This window comes from Vombatus ursinus, unplaced genomic scaffold, assembly GCF_900497805.2.
Source record: "Vombatus ursinus unplaced genomic scaffold, bare-nosed wombat genome assembly UNPS02000577.1, whole genome shotgun sequence".
Classification (NCBI taxonomy): domain Eukaryota; kingdom Metazoa; phylum Chordata; class Mammalia; order Diprotodontia; family Vombatidae; genus Vombatus; species Vombatus ursinus.
This window is the reverse complement of record NW_020940355.1, coordinates 244,170-263,568: the sequence shown is the minus strand read 5'-3', so window position 1 is coordinate 263,568 and position 19,399 is coordinate 244,170. Positions and strand designations below refer to the sequence as shown.

At 37.6% G+C, this 19,399-nt stretch overlaps 2 protein-coding genes across 5 annotated transcripts in view; one reads left to right on the top strand and one right to left on the bottom strand.

Moving 5' to 3' along the window:
* The window catches only part of MRS2 (magnesium transporter MRS2), a 20,253-nt gene extending 8,963 nt beyond the window's left edge, over positions 1-11,290 (top strand). The window contains exons 5-11 of one of the 2 annotated variants that reach the window (XM_027874157.1): positions 2,297-2,470; positions 3,157-3,287; positions 5,605-5,721; positions 7,035-7,187; positions 7,442-7,559; positions 9,400-9,513; positions 10,770-11,290. In XM_027874157.1, coding sequence (XP_027729958.1) covers positions 2,297-2,470; positions 3,157-3,287; positions 5,605-5,721; positions 7,035-7,187; positions 7,442-7,559; positions 9,400-9,513; positions 10,770-10,880 — 918 coding nt within the window. In that variant the 3' untranslated portion in view covers positions 10,881-11,290. The remainder of the gene's footprint in view (positions 1-2,296; positions 2,471-3,156; positions 3,288-5,604; positions 5,722-7,034; positions 7,188-7,441; positions 7,560-9,399; positions 9,514-10,769) is intronic. The other variant, XM_027874193.1, reaches the window with a different exon arrangement.
* A 5,065-nt stretch (positions 11,291-16,355) lies between these two features.
* The window catches only part of GPLD1 (glycosylphosphatidylinositol specific phospholipase D1), a 63,172-nt gene continuing 60,128 nt past the window's right edge, over positions 16,356-19,399 (bottom strand). For all 3 annotated transcript variants that reach the window (XM_027873828.1, XM_027873904.1, XM_027873959.1), the window contains one exon: positions 16,356-18,353. In XM_027873828.1, coding sequence (XP_027729629.1) covers positions 18,267-18,353 — 87 coding nt within the window. In that variant the 3' untranslated portion in view covers positions 16,356-18,266. The remainder of the gene's footprint in view (positions 18,354-19,399) is intronic.

The following is a 19,399-nucleotide window of genomic DNA, read 5'->3' as shown; positions in this document are numbered from 1 at the left end:
AAAGGGAAAAGTAGAAGGATGATATATATACTAAAATTGGAAAGATAAGTTAGAGTAAAGTTGTAAAAGACTTTGAATATCAAATAGAGAAGTTTGTATGTTATCCTAGAGGTACTAGGGAGCCATTGGAGTTTATTGAGTAGGAGAGTGTCTGTCAAACCTGTAATTGAGGAAAATAATTTTGCAATTATATAGGACATAGATTGGGGAGGGGAGAAACTTGAGGCAGTGGGATCAATTAGGAAGCTGTTACAATAGTCTAGCTGAAAGGTGAGAAGGGCTTGAAATATAGTAGTGGTGGTTATTTGAGAAGAAAGAAGGGGATGAATGCAGGATATTGTAAAAGTAGAATCAACAAGGGTCAACAACTGATTGGATATAGGAAAGAGTTAAGAAGCTGAGAAAGAAATCAGTTGCAAACCTGGATGACTAGAAAGATGGTAGTTCTGTATACAGAAATACGGATATTCATAAGAGAGTGAGTTTTGTAGGAGGACTGTGTTACGTTTGAGACATTTTGAGTTTGAGATGTCTATGGGAAATCCAGTTAAAAGTATCCAATTGGCAGTGAGTCATGTGAAAGTGGAACTCAGGAGAAAGGCTGTAGTATATGTAAATATGAGGGTCATCTATATAGAGATGATAATTAAATCATTAGGAGCTGATGAAGATGAAATAAGAGATGTCCTCTAAGGCCTCTTTTAGCTCTAAATCTATGATCCCACCTGAGCAGTGTTGTGGCACAGATTCTTCATCAGTAAAATGAGAGGTTTGAATTAGATAATCTCTCAAGTTCCTTCCACACCAGATCCTATGAAATGATAAAAGCCAATCCTGCAGATTTCATTTTTCCATCCAGGTAATGTGCTGTCATAGAAAGTACAGTGAACTTGGAATTAGGAGCCCCAGGTTACCATCTGAGCTTTACCACTTAATGGTTCTTCAACTTAGGCAGGACATTGGATCTCTTTGAGCCCCAGTTCTTTATCCATAAAATGGGAGTTAAAATGCTCCTCTTGCCAACCTTACCATATTCTTGTCTAGATCAAATGAGATAACACATATTTTGGGCTTATGTATTCTAATTAGCTTCCCCTGAAGGGTAGTAATCTGTGGCCCTTCTCATTGTTAATAAGCACATGATTCCCAGAACACTAGCTCATCTCAGCTTTTTGTGAGTCATAGCTTTGGTTACAATAGTTACTCCTCCCTTTAAGTGCAGAAATTCATTTAGCAGGAATTCCTGTTCCCTGCTAGATGAATGCTTCCCCAGGGTTATGCCTTTTGGTAAGGTATAAGTTGGGTGTTTGTAGTCATTCACCCCTAAACGTTTCCCAGGAAAGCTTACTCAAGGAATGTGGATGCAGAGGAATATACTCCTTCCTCCACACCTCCCTTGACCTTGTATGGATAGTCATAGTCCTGATGCCAAGGGTTCTCCTACCTGCTGTAACTGACAGACACTTGCTTCCCCTCCTGAGCATCTGCTACCGCCTGGCACCCAGGTAGTGATGTTTCGCTGTTCCTTACCCATTTATCTCACAGAGAGTAAACCTACACATTGACCTGGCTCCCAGACTTCTGCCCACATGTATCCAAATTGTGCCTTGATTAGAACTTCCCTTTATGTTATTGTATTGTAGTTCAGTCTGATTGTGCCACTAGTCACTGGCAGATTCAAAACTGACCCACCCATCTCCCCATTCCCAGTCAGACTGAGGAACTAGCCCACCTTTGGGATTTTTGAAATTACAAACCTCCTGAGTCTTTTGCTTTATTTAATTGTTTGGGGTGTTTGTTTTTTAATTTACTGTTTGTCCACAGCAATTTGTGAAATACTGAAAGCTTTCTGAAAGGCTTCTGTTTTAGTGAATTTAGGGCCAATTATTTGTAAGTTCACTAAAAATGAAATTCTTTTAGAATTTAAGTAAAATGACTCAGTGAAACCAGGGCACATTTTAAGAGAAAAGAAGGTTGAGACTCTGTTGTGAATACTTTATCTCTGCTTGGAATTGTCCTTCAAACCTTGAATAAGCATGTCAGTCGTTAAAATAACCCAGGTCCTCTAGATTAAGAATGAGGGAGAGACACAAGAACTTTGCCTTGATCTCAAAAATATTTGAATTGTGATTTACTATCAGCTAAAAAACTTAAGAGGCTTAGCAATCATATTGCACAAACCTTGACATGGTATTTCACTTATGCTGAATTCAAATTTTACAATTATTAGAGGGAAACCATGCTCTTTCTGTTGTTTTCTTTCTTATCATTTAACAGTTTGTATATTATTTTACAGTATTTGAAAGCTGTGATCACTCCAGAATATCTTCTGATACTAGATTATCGTAATTTAAACTGGGAACAGTGGCTCTTCCGGGAACTCCCTTTACAGCTAGCTGGAGAGGGTCAACTTGTCACATACTCCTTGCCCTTTGAGTTTAGGGCCATAGAAGCTCTTCTGCAGTATTGGGTGAGCCTGGTTTTTATATATCTACTTGCAATAAAAATACTACTAAACAGGAATATAAATTAGTGTCAGTTGTGGTATAATTTTAGATTATCATATTTGTGTGTGTCTTTAAAAAAAAAAGAAACCTTAGTGTTTCTACTCTCTGTTTTTCTGAGTAGGAAGTGAGTGGTTAAGGGAATGTGAGAGGCAATTGAAATGTATCTGTTAAGTGGCAGTTTGACTATTTTAGTAATAACCTTTTGGGAATGTATAGGAAAGGTACCTGCCATCCACTGTTTTTATTGCTGAGTCAAGTTAGAAATGTTTTTACCCTGGGTTATTTCAGCTACCATACTGATTCCTGATTGATAGGTTTTGTTTTAACTAATGAATTCCCCTTCTTTTTGTTAAGTGGGTATCTATAGCAAGAGAATCTTGTCTGGAGTGTTAGTAACCTCTCAGCTTTAAATCTGGGCCATTGTGAAGAACTCTGAAGAATGAACATTTCAAGCCTGGGTAATTTTGGTTTTTAGAATGGCTTTGGATAGTTTGCCAGTCCTGGAAGTATTCTAGTCATTTACCATTCGTTGAAGTGTTGTGAAAATTTCTAGTTATTGTGGATTTTTATAGTTAATAGAGGATTCACTGACCCAGAATATTCTAAAAGAATTGTTTTAATTCTTATGAAAGGTCATGTTGTTATCTAGATCAACACCCTTCAAGGGAAACTTAGCCTTTTGCAGCCTCTCATTCTTGAGACCCTGGAAGCTTTAGTGGACCCCAAACATTCATCAGTGGACAGAAGCAAACTGCACATCTTACTGCAAAATAGCAAAAGGTACATATGTGACATCATGAGTGGGGGAACTCTGACTTTTCATTCAATAATTGTCTTATTAAAGTAATTTCTTATAATTCCAGATGAAAGTTAAGTATAATTACTGAAATATTTGTTGAAAATACTTTCTTATTTTGATGGTCTGTGATGTCTCCTCTGTGCGTGTACTCCCTCCATTTCTATGTTCTGAAACTCCCCCATGCCTTATTGGTATGTATGATTCTTGCATGTGGTTATGTGAATCTTCTCTAGATGGATACACTATGTATGCCTAAAGGCCTTTTTTGGTTCTCTTACCGTTTCGTGGGTCCTGCACATCATGCAAGGTGTCTGGTTGTTATCTCTTAGGCTTGTTCCACCTCCAACCTCATTCCCTTTCTTGTACATGCTTTTGCTGTTGTCCCTTATGCCTTGTGTGCATGTCACTGTTGGTAATATGTTGCAGCCTGATTCTTTTGAGATGGTGACATTTCACATAACATCCCAGAAAGAATATTGGTGTTAAAATGTTATAGCTTTTGTGGGAACAAGCAAGGAGTCTGTCCATCAATAGATAAGTGGATAAAGTGAGCATTTATTAAACATTTGCTATGTTCCAGGCACTGGGATAGCAATGGAGACAGTCCTTGCCCTCAGGGTGCTCACATTCTAATAAGGGAAGACTCCACATAAAGGGGAGCTGGAAAAGGATAGAGAGGGGAGAAGTATGGTAGAGAGCCTTTCTAACTGTGTAGATTAAAATAGGATGTTCTGTTACACTCCTGGCATACTTATTACAATATCTCCTAGGCAGGGTTTTGGTTTTGTTTTGTTTTGTTTTATTTTTTTGTAGGGTTTTTTAATAGTTGTTAATGTTTCATGAGTTCCTTAAGAGGAACTGCTAAGTGGAATTGAACTGAAACTAAAACTTTTTAATGATTACATGTGGTAAATTGAGTACATACATGATCATAAACTTTGCACTAAAGACAAACACATTGCAGAGTTAAGTATTGAAGCATTTCCAACATAAGGGCTACTCATAGAATCTCAAGGTTAGAGGGCCTCACAGAGACTATCTTGTCCAAACTCTACCTAAACAAGAATTCCCTTTATGACATTCCAAGTAGTTCTCTAGCCTGCCCTTAAAGATCTCTGGTAAAGTGAAATTGAGTACCTCCCAAAGTAGGCCAGTTTGATAAGTTAACATTTTTATGAAGTTTTTCCTTCCAGGAAATTTAAAACTTCCTTTTTGAAAATTTTTGCCCATTACTATTATTTCTGCCCTCTAGGGCCAAGTAGAACAAATTCCTCTTCCTTGAGAAAGTCCTTCAGATACTAGAAGACAACTGTGATGTTCCCTTTAAGGAGTTTTCTTTCTCACGCTAAATCTCTCCATTCCTTTCAATCAGTGCTTGTATGCTCCAACTAGTCATTGTGCTTTTTAAAATTTGACACCCAGAACTAAATTCTGTACTGCATAGGTGTTCTGCCTGAGGTATAGTACAGTGATTCTGTCACTCCTATGATCTCATTCTTGGGCCTCTCTTAATACAACCTATAATGACACTTTTTTTGTTGTTGCGTCATGTCATTTTTATTCTTCATCAAGGTATTTTTTTATATGAACTGTTGTCTAAACAAGCCTCTTCCATCTTTTATTTTGAAATAGATTTTTCTAATCTCTAGGTAGTTCTTTATATGATGTCTCTTAAATTTCATTTAAATAGATTTTTAGCCCATTGTTTTTGGATCTAAAATGTTAGCTACACATTTCTCTCAGCTACATGGCATCTGCATATCTGCTAAGCATATCATCTCAGCCTTCTCCCTAGTCATGATAAACATACTAAACAGCATAAGGCCAGAGACAAACCTTTGGAATTTCCCTCCACATTGACGTTTATATTGTGGCATCAGAGCATCTTTGTGGTCCAGAAGGTATTAGAGAATAAGGAGGAATGTTTGTCAGCTTAAAGAGTAATAACCACTTCTGTGATTGCTTTCCTCTATTTCTTCAGTCTTTTCCTTTACAACATTACCGTGCTCACTTTTTGTTCCACTAATACATAGCCAGGATGTCTAATTTGTGCATGAAATATTATTTAGATATTCAACCTTTGTATTTCATTCTCCAGTTCTAGAATGTGAAATTTTATTGTTGATAAAAAATACTCTATAGGATGTTGTTCTTATTAGGATGAAGTCACAAATAAATAGGGGTAATGTGAAATTAGGAAAGATTTTTAAAATCAATATATAATACTGGTGAATTGTATGAGATAAATGAAACACCTTTAAATGAATATGCTCCTAATTATTTTTCTTACTCCCATAGCCTATCAGAATTAGAAACAGATATTAAAGTTTTCAAAGAGTCAATTTTGGAAATACTAGATGAAGAAGAATTGATGGAAGAACTTTGTCTAACCAAATGGAGTGATCCTGAAGTCTTGTAAGTCTACCACAGCCCAGACCCATTTTCTTACAGTTTATGTCCTAGGATCCATATTTTGCCTTCTTATGTTAATATTTCTAATTATAACTTTTTAGTACAAAGAGTACAGCTAATGTATTTGCTTTTCTATGACAAGTAAATATATTCAGGTAAACAAACATTTAATTTCCTATGTGCAAACAATTAATCAACAAGCATTTATTAAGTCCCTACTATGTGCTGGGCACTAAAGATACAAAGAATGAAGCCATCAACTTTCAAGAAGCTTACATTCAAAGAAATCAACAAGTAATTATATAAGTACATGCAGAATAAATATAAAAAGAATAGATACTAATAAGTACCAAGTAGTTAAAAGTAATTTCATAGGGTGGGGCACTAGCAGAGGAATTAGGAAAGGCTTGTTACAGAAGGTGATAGTACTTGAACTGTGTCTTGAAAGGAGAGGGGAACTTTGTGAAACAAAGGTGGGAGTGAAGGGAGAGCATGCCAATGCAGAAGCACAGAGGCAGACAAGTGAGTATAATGTATGAGGAATGGAAAAAAGGTCAGTTTACCTGGATTGTAGAATGGAGAGTAATTCTGTGATTTTTATATGGGAGACAATGCCGGAAAGATTGCTTGGAGTCAGATCAGAAAAAGGACTTAGGTGTAATTCTAAGGAATTTGGATTTGATTCAGTGAGTGATGAGGAGCCATATGTGGATTTTGAGTGAGGGAGTGACGTGATAAGGGCTATGCTTCGGGAAGGATTTTTTGTCAGAGGGAGAAACTGGAAACAGGTAGACCAGTTAGGCTATTGCAGTATTTCTGTTAAGAGATAACAAGGGCCTGAACAGAGGTAGTTGCCATGGGAATGGAAAGTTGAGGCAGATGTAAGACAAGTTGGGAGGAAAAATATATAGAATTTGTCAGCCGATTTGATGTAGACAAAGAAGGAGGAGTCAAAGATGATACCAAGGTCTTAGACATTATTGCTGTTTAGGACATTCTGCCTCTTTCAAAATCAAGTTATATGTAATGTACAAAAGTGTGTGTATACACATAGAATTTTATTCCCCTCATCTTTCTATCTGGGTAGGAAGGAGCACATGTAAAAACAGATCTTGATCTTGTTAATGTAGCATGCTAACCACCCACAGAGAACTATCATAGAAAAAGAAAAATCCTTGCCTTTCGTTAGAGGTTGGCCTTAGGTGCTCTCAGTACTAAATTTAATACCAGGTAGGTCTTGTGCTAGTGTAGTATGTCTGCATATATAAAAGTGACATGTCTGCATATCTCTAGCTAAATAACTTTTTTATTTGCAGTGAGAAGAGCAGTACTGGAATTGACCATGCAGAAGAGATGGAACTGCTTTTGGAAAACTATTACAGGTTAGCTGATGATCTCTCCAATAAAGCTCGGGAGCTCAGAGTGTTGATTGATGACTCAGAAAGTATTATTTTCATCAATCTAGACAGGTAAGCTCACCTTATCTGCAAGTCCATCAAAAATTATTTACTGAACAGCTACTCTTCCTGATCAGGCTTATTGTTTTAGAACATAGATATCATAACTGTACCATTATTATTAGACACTGTATGAAAGTATAGCCTCTTTGATAGTAGTGTAGATTTTGATACATTGCTGTTTCTACATAGAATATTTGATTTTTCAGGCAAAGTGTAGCTAGCAGATAAGTTGTTCTGATCTGAATAGGTCTTCTTCACCCTAGCCATCGTAATGTGATGATGAGGTTGAACCTACAGTTGACCATGGGAACCTTCTCTCTTTCACTTTTCGGACTAATGGGAGTTGCCTTTGGAATGAACTTGGAGTCCTCCCTTGAAGAGGTGAGAGCTTATTATTTTGAAAAACTCTGGGCTCCTTTTGAAATGAGGGTTGACTTGTAGATCAACTTTGTTATTTCACATGTCCATGTATGTAGTTATTTATTAGGTTTGGATTCTGTCTTTCATGACAGTACAACAGAAGCTCTTAGGAAACGCTGGTATATGAAGGGTTCCCACATAGAGGAGTGAATAAACTTCTGCTTAGCTCCAGAAGGAAGGAGCAATGGGTTAAAGTTTCAAAATGGTAAATTTAGCCTTAAAGAAAAACTTTGTAACCATTAGGGCTATGCTAAAGGGCTCCTTCAGGAGGCAGTGAGAACCTTTCCCAGGAAGTATTAAAGCAAAGGCTGGATAGTCACTCATCAGGCAGGTGATGAAAGGAATTCTTGTTCAGGTGTGCATTGCTCTGTTACTCAGATCTGATAGTTAATTCCCATAGTATTCATATAGGAAACACAACTACAGGTGTGTGAAGAAAGTGAATCTTAACCAGTTCCTTGAATGAGGATGATTAAGTCTTCAGAAGACATTTTTCACATATTTAGAGTTGGGGTTCATGTGAAATTGTAAAGAAATATATGCCTTTTTTATCCAAAATCTAAAAAACTAAAGAATTATTAGAATTTCTATTGCTATTTTGTCATAATGATGACCCCAGAGAAATGTGAAATTCTCAAGTGCTTCCTGACTTATCAAAGAAATTAAATTACTTTCACTATTGTTTTAGAATTGAATGTAAAGTTGAAATTCATGTGTGGCATACAGAATGGCTTTCCTATTCACAGACCCATGATTTTGAGTTTTTGAAGTACATACACACTGTACCAACTGCCACCCTTTCCCTGGCATTGGTGTGACACTTGGGTGCTTTAACATTTAGTAGGTTTAATACTCTAGCCCCTGGTGTGTCTGGAATCCTTTTTCCTCTGTTAACAGCAGGTATTTCCAAATTGTGGGGATAGGTTTGGAAAGGTTAAGGAGACAGGAGAGGTCAAATAGCAGAAAAGAAGGCGCATACTTCAAATGACTTAAGGAAACAACATCAAATATGTATTCCTTAGTCAACTGTTTCTTCCCCCAGAGGTGTGATGTCATGCCATGTTGGCAACATAGAGTGTGGCTTACTTTATGCCTTTCTGGCTCCCAAAGTCATGAATGTAATATTCACAAAATTTTTGCAGACTCAGGGATTATAGGACCATGGTATCTATATGTGGTAATGCCCACTTAATCAAAATAGTCATTTAACCAGAACATATTCCCCACCTATCCTAGGTAAACATTTATCTGTGAATGTTCTGTTCTCTTGTAGTGCAATGTCATGTTCTCTTGAGCTCTCAAAAATAACAGTGAACACAAAAATGTATGTTCCTATATTCTTATTAGACTACAGAATCCTGTATTCCTAATTTTACTAGTGATCCCTAGAATTAACCAGGAAGTAGATTTAAACTGATCATTAAAAACAACATCCTCACAGTTACAGCTGTCTTATAGGATTGTTGGGTAGTGAGCTGAAAAGTATGCATTAGAAGTATTTAAGGAGAGGCTACAATGTCTTTCTGTCAGGGATTCTCTCTAAAAGATTTCTGTGCCAGGTAGGAGATTGAACTCTAAAGGACTTCTGTTTCCTTCTAGCTCAAAAAATTGTTCATGTTTCTTGGTCTCTGGGTATCGTCAAGCGAGTTTTATTTGTCTCATACCATTGTAAGGTTACTTACTGAAACTAGGAAAATCTGCGCAATTTAGACTTGGGACAGTGCATTGTTACTGTTATTAGAATGTTGATCTATCTGTCCTCCCAGGCTTTCTAGAAGTCAACTTATTTATTCCATTTTAGGACCATAGAGTGTTTTGGCTGGTTACAGGAATTATGTTTATGGGAAGTGGCCTCATCTGGAGGCGCCTGCTTTCATTCCTTGGTCGACAGCTAGAAGCTCCTTTACCTCCTGTGGTATGTTGTACTTGAAAAGTGTGCATAGATGACTGTAATTTTCTCTTTGACATTCCTGTTAGGTACTTACTTCAGAGAGGTAATTTATAGTGTTAGACTTGGAGTCAGGAGGACCTGTGTTTGAATCCCACTTACACACTTACTAGCTATGTTGCTTCTGGGCAATTCACTGAACCTCTCTCAGCCTCAACTTCTTCATTTGTAAATTGGAGTAAATATCTATAGTGCTGCCTCCAAGATTGCTGTGATGATTAAATGAGATAATGATTGTAAAACACTTTGCAAACCTTAAAATGCTGTGGAAAATTTTCTTATTACTGGATGCTAAAGAATCTTAGCACCCAGATTAGTGTCTGTCATGTAGTTAGGTACTCAGTATCTACCTAATGAACTTAGTTGAGTTGGTTCACATTATTTGCCAGTCTTTTTCCTTTCTCTCCACTGCCACATTTGAACACACTGTCTTCTCTGTAGGATCCTGAATTTGTATTATTTACCTCAAGGAGTTTTTTGTCCCGTGTGTTATAAAAATAGGCCCTTTGGATGCTTTGGCAATGGTACGTTGAAACTTCTGGAAGCGTTTTCTTTTGCCATTGTAGTGATATAATTTGACAACTATAAAAGTGTCCCTTTGAATAGCGTAGAATCTTTGAGGTCTCCTTATCGATGCCAAATCATGAAAATCATTAATTTTTCAAATAATTTATAAATTTTGAGGTGGCCTGGGTAAGAAAAGAATTGTTTCATTATTTAGTGGAAAACTTGTCTTGAAATTATGTAATGCATCTTGGATCACATTTTATTTTGCAGTCTATAAATTTAGCAACAAAATAGTCTGTTACTTAAACTTTCAGTTTTACCAGAAATAAAATAGTTAAGTGCATCTAGGTGGTGCAGTTTATGAAGAAATAAACTTTTAGGAAATTGTAAAGAAATACAACTGACATTATCAGTTAACATCTGTTAAGCTCTTGCTGTATACAGAACATTTGTATACATTTTGACACATGAAAGCAGTTGATGCATGGCTTTGTCATAAGCAAAATCTAGATGCAGAAAGAAAAATTGTTGTGTTATACAAATGTATAAAATGTATCCATTTTTCTTAATTTTGTGCCAGCCGTGTCACTAAGGAAATTAATTTATTGTCTATGGTATTTCTCCATAGTAAATACTTACGTAGGTATAGCAGTCGCTGTAGTTAATGTGATCTCCTTTTCCCTTTTAGAATAAAATTGGTTTCTTCCTTTGTTTAGATGCCCTCTTTACCTAAAAAGCCTCTCCAAGCAAGTGGGAGAATTGAGATGAAGAACAGTCTCAGGACAGATGGTTTTGGGCCGAGCCGAAGCGTCCTAACAAACCGATAGCAATGGCAAGCGATGACTGAAATCTTGGTTTTGGTGGTTGACATAAGAAGCTTCTGGTTCTATTCTCATTTATTTTCTTTTAATAAAATTGAAGACTTGAAAACAATTATTCATGGTTAAAATATAACCACTGGATGTCAATAAGCTATGGCAATCTTAAGACTGGGATTTTAGTTCATAAAGTCAGAATTCAGAGTGAAGGAACGAAGTGAAATTATCAGTCGGTCTTGCTTGTCTTCTTGCTTTAAGGGGCCAAAATCTTGTATTAACTGCGTGTTCAAAGAGCTGCTGTCGGTGGAGGACTTTTCATTGATGTATTGAATGTAAGAGTGTTATATGGAGGTATGAAGCAAGAAGGGCTGAATTTGGCACAAAATTAGATTGTTCATTAAATTATTATATTTAGCTTATATATAAGTACATGCTAATATGTTCACATGCCAAAATAGTGCATGTTCATGTTTGCAAATTAGCACATGCACATTGTTGTGAAATTGAGTGATATGAATTATTCGTATAATCAGGGGATCAGAGTTGAAGCTTCTTTGGGAGCCATAACAGTATCCCAGCTCTCAAAAGGCTTAAGTCTGGAATCTTAAAATTGGAGTAATAGAAGAGTTTTGAATATATACTAAGAAAAACCAGAACTACAAGGCATTTCAAAGGTTTCAAGATATTTCACACTCCATTACTGTGATTATTCTTGGAATATTCACACACATTATTCATGTATTCATGTATTAATGATTAACTGGAATAGGTATTAATGTGGTTAACTCAGAGTTAACCAAAGAAACCTTTTTGTTTTAGCCTTTTTTTAGAAACTTTCTAAAATGTAGTGGTCTCCTTTTCTGCCTTAAAATAGAACAGATTTAACATAATTTAATTTCTTAAATTTAGGATTTTTTTTTATGTACTTATATGTGTACATGTTGTCTCCCCTAAAGAACATAAAGTCATTGCAAATAAGAATTATTTCCTTTTTTTATATTTGTATCCCCAGGCCTTGCATGTAATTGGTGTTTAATGCAGGCTGACCCAAAAGTCTTAGTGCAGTTGCAAGCCTTAATAGCTACTAAGGCTTACAACTGCACTAAGACTTTTGGGACACCCTGTAAATGCTTGTTGATTGATGGTTCTGAAAAAAATAATCTCTATATAATACTCTATAAGAAATAATTGAGGAGTGGGGAATTTGTGCTTAGCCTATGACATTTAAATACATACTATGTATGTGTGGGGCACTATGCTAGTCTAGGCACTGGAGATACAGAGATGAAAATGACTGCCCTAGCCCTCAAGGAGCAGTCTAAGAATGTGTTCTTTTAACTAATCTGATCATGTGATTTGCCTCTTCTAGAAGAAGTGAGGCAGGGGGAGTACAGAGGATGATAACCATTCTGTTTAGCTAAAAGATTCCTAGTATTTAGGTTTCAGTTGATCAAATTGTTTTTCTAGTACAGAGGTGTCAAACTCAAGACACAATTCCTGAGTGTACCAAATGTAATTGGGAAGTGTTTAATATGATAAATAAAAAGACAGTTCAACATAGGTAATATTAATTTGTAAATTAGTCTAAGTTGATATGCCAGCCCAAGGATCCATTTCTTTTTGAGTTTGATACCACTGTTCTAGTATGCCTTTAAAGAACTCACAAAACCTGGTTTTATGTGGTCTCTGGAAGTCAAGTGATAGAGAGGTCAGTAGTGGAAAGCACCTTGTAGTCCATCCTGGCCCTGCCCTTACTGTCTGTGTGGCTATAGCCACAGCTTTAGCTTCCTCGAATGAAAAATGGGGATGATGATAACTGCTCGTTCTGATTCATGAGAATTAAATTAAATATGTAGAAGTACTCTGAAAACAAATGTCCTGTGTAAATATAAGGTAATATGATCATGAAGATGTAGTTCCCCATTGCATGGTAGCCCAAAAGAACTGTTGAATGCCAACAACAGTTATACAAAATGTCATCCCTATTTACCTGCTTGCTATCAATTACCCAGTTTTGCATTTCCTATAATCCTCTTGCCTTGTAGTCATGGTTCATTGATGGAAGAAAACCCCTTTAACAGGTATATGGGTGCTGTGCACTTTTTAAAGAAATTTAGAAACTCTGTAGTCCTTTATGTGAGGAAACTGGTGCACAAAAGTAAAACTGACTTTCCAGATCACTGCATCAGAGGCAGGACTAGAATTGAGGCCTCTTACCTCCAGAGCCAATGTTCTTTTCCATCTCATGTGATCTCTTCTTTAAAAGTTATTCTGGGGGCAGCTAGGTGGCACAGTGGATAGAACACCAGCCTGAAGTCAGGAGGACCCAAGTTCAAATATGGCCTCAGACACTTGACACTTACTAGTTACGTGACGCTGGGCAAGTCACTTAACCCCATTGCCTACCCCACCCCCCCAAAAAAAAGTTATTCTGCACAAAATTTAATGGCAGATCCTCGTACTACAAGATATTTCTCCATGTTTGGGGAGGTGGTGTGGGATTTTGTGGTTTAGGGAACTCACAGTGAGGAACCTCCCTCTACTAATGTAGATTATACCAAGGAAATGATATGTAATGTAGGAAAATGACATATTCCATATTACTAACGTCTATAATTGAATAAGCTGCCATACTTCAGCTTGATTCAACAGACGGTTTGTAAAGTAGCCTGGAAGTCCCAGTACCATGGTTTAAACTTGTCTTCAAGATTAGCACAAATGGAAGATGCCATAGACAGTGCCTAAAAATCCAGAGCAGTTTCTATAATGTACCTTTTGTCATTAAAAACATAAAGCTGGATGTCATTGAGAGACCCTGATTCCTAGTTGTTACTGGCTCATCTGGGAGCAGGTTGTGACCTCTCTGTTTCTGGGTTATTTGATAATTGATTGGAAGAATACCTTCAAGGAGCTGAGATATAAAGTAGATTTGACAGAAAACAGCTGAGTCTCTGAGTTGACATTCTCATTGTTAAATATACTAGTAGGAGGAAGGAGCCTATGGGGAATTCTGATGAGCCACTGAATCTGCATGATAGAATTTGTCTTAGGTGACCTGCATGCATACTTTGCCTTTGGAACAATGGAGCTTTCTAGATGAGGGGATAACAATATTGATTATGAACACCAACCCACCACCCCCAGCCTATTGAAGCATTTAAGAACAGTTTGGGGTTCATTTAATACTTTTATTTCACAGGACACTTTCCATTGCCATACCTCAAAGTGTTTGGGCAGGTTTGGGTTTTTTTCTTTCCATCTAAACTTGGAGTTTCTTTCTTTCTTTGAGGGAATGGGGTTGTGATTTGCCCAGGTAGGTCACACAGCTAGTAAGTGCCCGAGACTGGATTTGAACTCAAGGCCTTCCTGACTCTAGGGCTGGTGCTCTATCCACTGTGTGCCACTTGGCTGCCCCAAGACTTGGGATTTCCCTGGAGTAGAGAACTCCTTCCTGGTAAGGAAACTTCCTCTACTACCATAGACCTGCAACTGTTCTGCAACTCGTGATCTTAGAAAGTGGTCGGGGTGACTTACCCAAGGTCACACAGGAGGGATGCTATAAATTGGATTTGAATCCTGGGCTTCCTGGCTTTAATACCAACTCCCTATCTACTCTGCCATGCTATGTCTCATTAGGTGTTGTTATCCTTGTGAAATAAGCAGCAGGTGTACCTGTGTTATAAGCTGTAGGAATTAGGGCCTAGAGAGTTGAATTTATCCATCACATAAGCCAGACTACTGTAACAGAAATGGTACAGATCCCAGATCCTTGCTAATATTTTTCCCTCTATATTTAGTAACTGATTCTGTCTGTGACCCTGGATGTTTTTTAAAAAATCTTTTGCTGATTCGTATTCTCCAGGTAGGGGAATTTTTAACTACCTCATAAGATTAAAGAGGCAGATTAATTTTTTTAACTTTTGGAGGCTATCAGGTCAAGTGTTCATTCCAAAATTCTCCATTCGATCCACCTTGATAAGTGTTCCTTGATTCAAGCTTTCCTAGTTGTAAGAGCTCATATAAAAAAGGGATACTCTAAAAATGACCATCTAAAGCACATTAACTTAGCCTTTCAACCTGAAATGGTAGAGAGCCAAACAGTAAATGTGAGAGGGCAAGCACTGTGATTAACCCTGGCAATGAGAAGCAGCATGGCATGGTAGACCTGAGACGACTTCTGGCTCGCTCTGCCACTCATGTGCTGTGTGCCCTTGGCTAAGTCACTTGATCTGCTGGGTCCCATTTCCTCCTTTATAAAACGTGGCCATTGAGCTAGATAGTCTCAGAGGTCCCTTCCAGTTCTGACAGTATACGGTTTAATATACGCTAATAGAAATAGCTGTAGTTCTTTAATTAACTGGTTGTCAGAGCTGGCCTCCAAGAAAAGTATAATGGTAGCAATGGCTTTCTGAAAGACCATTAGTGTTTGATCTCTATTTTGTGAATATAACACTGTGATATACTATACAACTAAACAATTCAGTTTACACAATTACATATTACTTTGGTGGAGAAGCTCAAAAGAATTTTACATATTCTCATTTTTTTTTTAAATTTCCACATTAAGCTACACTTGGAGTTTGGGATTTTTTTCATTACTTTGTAGAAGGGCAGATGATATGTATGGTTAGTGCAGGGAATGCAGTGGAAATGTGGAAATCAAGAGCCCTGGGTTCCATCCCATCAGAATCACTGGATTTTTTTTTTTTTTGTAAGTTACTTAATCTCTTGTTTGCATGACTGGTATGGGATAAGGTTTTATATTAGAGTCTTGAAAGAACAGTGCTATGTAATATAAGATGGATACAAATAATGCTATGTATATGGTTCTAGTTTCTTGAAATAAAGATAATTTTCTGTGAAACTTGTAAAAATTTAATTTTGTAATATTAAGAATTATGCTAAAGAAAATAACCCCAGGAATAATTTGGTGTGGGGAATCTATATCTCAACATGAAATTATGGAATAATACTGTGGCTAAATATCCTGTTAAACTTGTTTCGTAGTTTACCTGTTGATAATAGCTTACATTTATTTTGTAACTTTTATGATGATTTCACATAAGTATAATTTGATCTGTGAACACAATATTTATTATCTAAGTATTTTAATAAAATTATTTTGATTAAAAATAGGAATCTTTAGGTAAATATGGGCCATATTCAAAGAAAGAGCATTTCTTTTCTGTGAAGCATTAATAACAAAGTTTTGGGAAAATACAGGTAGTAAAAAGCCTGTCTTGATGGGCAGGCAGGCTTAGTATTTACTTTTAGTAACCCAGGTAGCTTCACTTTTTCTAGTTTAATGGCTAGAATCTCCAAGAGTTAACCACTTACTGAATACTTAAATCATTAGCTATAGAAATTGCCACTGTTGAGCAGTTGACTGCCACCTGATTACCAAATTTCCTTTGAATTAATAATAAAAACTCCATACAAATTAATATAAGATAGCATACAGAATAGTACTCTCAGTAGTTTCTCTGTTCAATAATACTTTATTTGCAATGCAGTTTAACGAATTTTAAAAATGTAACTATCTTGAACTGGCAGGTATAGTTACATCTATAGTGTTTTCCATGTTTTTGTTTCTATTGTTCTTGTATGGAAGACAGAACCCCCTCCCTTTTCCCCAGGAAACCTAGGTCAGGAATCACTTAAGATTTATGCATAGGTGTACCTACAGAGTTATCTTACTCACTTCTATTTGTCTCTTCCTCACTTTTACTACCCCCACCCTTAGATTGGATTCTACCTGGGACCTCTTCTCACCCTACACTTCGGTATTAGAGAAGCTAGGAAGTGTTCATATTCATATTTATAATGATTTACTCTGGAAGTGTTAAGACCCCCAAAGTACCTCTGTGATAATCTCAATAGTTCCTCTGTGGGTAGTACAGAACAGCTGGTACAATCATCACGCATATCACCTTTTCCAAGTTACTTTCTTCTCTCTTCTCCCCCCCACCCCCAATTGCTGTGGGCTGATCATTAGTAAAGTTTTTGTGTTGGACATTTCTTAGTTTTACTCTGTTACTGTCACATGTGACTTTTAAATCGAGTATAAAGAGTTTTCGGTACTGGCAGTTAAATATAGTCTGTGACAGATGATAGTGCAGTTTGCTGGAAGGGAGTCTGGAACACTAGATCCCCTCCTGATCCCATATTCAATCTTCACTGTCAGCTAGCTCCCATATATTCTGCCTGGCTGCTCGTGGTGCAGGCCACATTCAGACTTTCTACTACTATTGAGACAACCCTGCTACTGAGCTACCACCCTCTTCAAGGTACTTCTAAGAGAAAGAGAATGAAAAGGGTATTAGTTTGAGGTCCTAGCCTTATCTCATCCTTAGCTACCTCTGCAGAATTTGTAAAATACCCAGAGAGGCCTCATTATCTTCAGTTTTAATATTTGCTTTTCACTGTATATAACCTCAGGGATAACTTCATTCTTATAAAAAGAATTCTATTGAATTCATGAGTTGCCCTGGATGGGTAGGCATGAATAGATAATCATCTCCTTTGTTAGAGTGGATACCCATATTAATGAGACCTATTGAAACACTGGAAAATAATTGAGACTAAAAGAATTCAGTAAATGGGGAAATCTGAGTTCAATTTTTCAGACAGTTGAACCAGACATTGATTTTTTTTCTTGTTGCCTATTCACTGAGCTACATACATGCTAACATACCACTTAAGATTTCAAAACCATTGGCAGAAAAAAAAGGTCTTGGGTTTTGAGGTTATCAGCCCTTGTGACTCTGCACTCCCCTCCTACAGTTTCTCTTTATACCCTCTCCTTCGTTATTAATTAAGCTTCCCTAAAGGAAGAAGCAAATTTTCAAGGCTTGCCAAATAGGCAAGGACAAGAAGACCATCCCAGGAACAGGGAAGGGCCACTCCGATAAGTGGGAGGAGGAAACAGGTTTGGCAACAGGTCATCAGCTCCTAGATCTAGGTCTGGAAGAGACCTAAGAAGCCACCTAGCCCAACTCCCTAATTTTCTAGATAAGGAAACAGGCCTAGAGAGAATAATTTTCCCACAGTCACACAGCATTAGCAGTGATGTGGGATTTGAACCAGAGTTCTCAACATCAAATTCAAAAGAGAAGGAAGACACATCAGATGCAAGGGGGGGACGAGGAATCAGATTTGGAAAGGAGGATGTGTGCGAGAGGAGTTTCTGATATTTCATAGTATGGTCGAGTCATGTAATTGAAGGTTTCCCAGTTCCTAGTTGCCTGATACTCTTCCTATCTTCTCTCTACCTTCCCAGGAGCTCCACCTAAATGATACTCCATGGTGGCTCCACTTGAGGTGCCAATTCAGCCGTACGTCAGAAGCCTCTCCATCAGAAAGGGAGGGGTATGCAGGGCAACGGTGACAAGGTCTCTAGTCGACTCCCAGATCATAGACGTGAAGCGTCCCAGCCAGTCTGGCTCCCATGGAACTCCTCCCAGCAGCAACAACAACTTGATTCTGTGAGGACACAATATAGGACAAAATAACTGTGGCTGGGCTTTTAGCCACAATTCCAAATGCTCATCAACCCTAAAAGAGTCTGAGATGCTACTGGGGAAGTAGCTGATTCCTTTCTAAGTCCATAATGAAGAAATGAAAAGAAAGAATAAAGAACAATGGCATTAATAGCAAGGGTGCTTCCCAGTGTGACCTGGTCTCCACAAGCCAGGATCCTTGGAAGCCAGAACAGTGCTGGTTTTAACAAGGGGTTGATTTAACAAAGTGACCTGTGAGGGAAGACTATAAAGTAATACTGCTGGTGGGTTTTGGTTGGTTTTTTTTTGGGGGGGGGGTTGTTTGTTTTTTAAATAAAGGAGATCCTTTAGAATGCCTTCAGAACTTGCAACCCATTCCTTTCAATATCTTATTATCCTTTAAGGACATCTGATTTTCTGAAACAACTAAAAGTCATACGCAAGCCAAATGGGGTCACAGAGAGTCGGACAGGATTGAAACCACTTAACAACAACAACAAAAAGAGTTGATTTCCCATCTCTGGCATAAGGAACCATTGTGTGGCATTCACTAAGTGGGAGGAGATGAATCTTAAGCTTTTTCTTCCAGGAAAACTCAGATCAAATACCAGGGGCTTTTCAGTCAAGTATGATTTTCATCTAGTTCCTTCAAGGCAGTGTGAAAAATACAACGTGCTGATTGTGAGGTCAGAGGACCTGGATTTCAATCCTGTCTCTGTCACTCGTAAGCTGTGTGACCTTGGGTAAATCACTTAACCTCTTTAGGTCCCTTATCTTTAAAATAAGAGCATGAGATTTAATGGCTTATGAGGTCCCTTCCAGCTCTAAATCTGATCCTATGTTCCTAGCAAACTAAACAGCATGGAGCACAAACCTGCTAGTCTTCATCGCAACCTGTCTGTTTTCTAGGATTGAAGTTGTTTGGGAGATGGCTGAGGGAGGGTCATGTCCTCACCTCTGTGCAGATGCCACAGAAGAGGCAGACACTTCAGCTTGGGTGTTCTGCAAGGACATCAGCACAGAGACCTT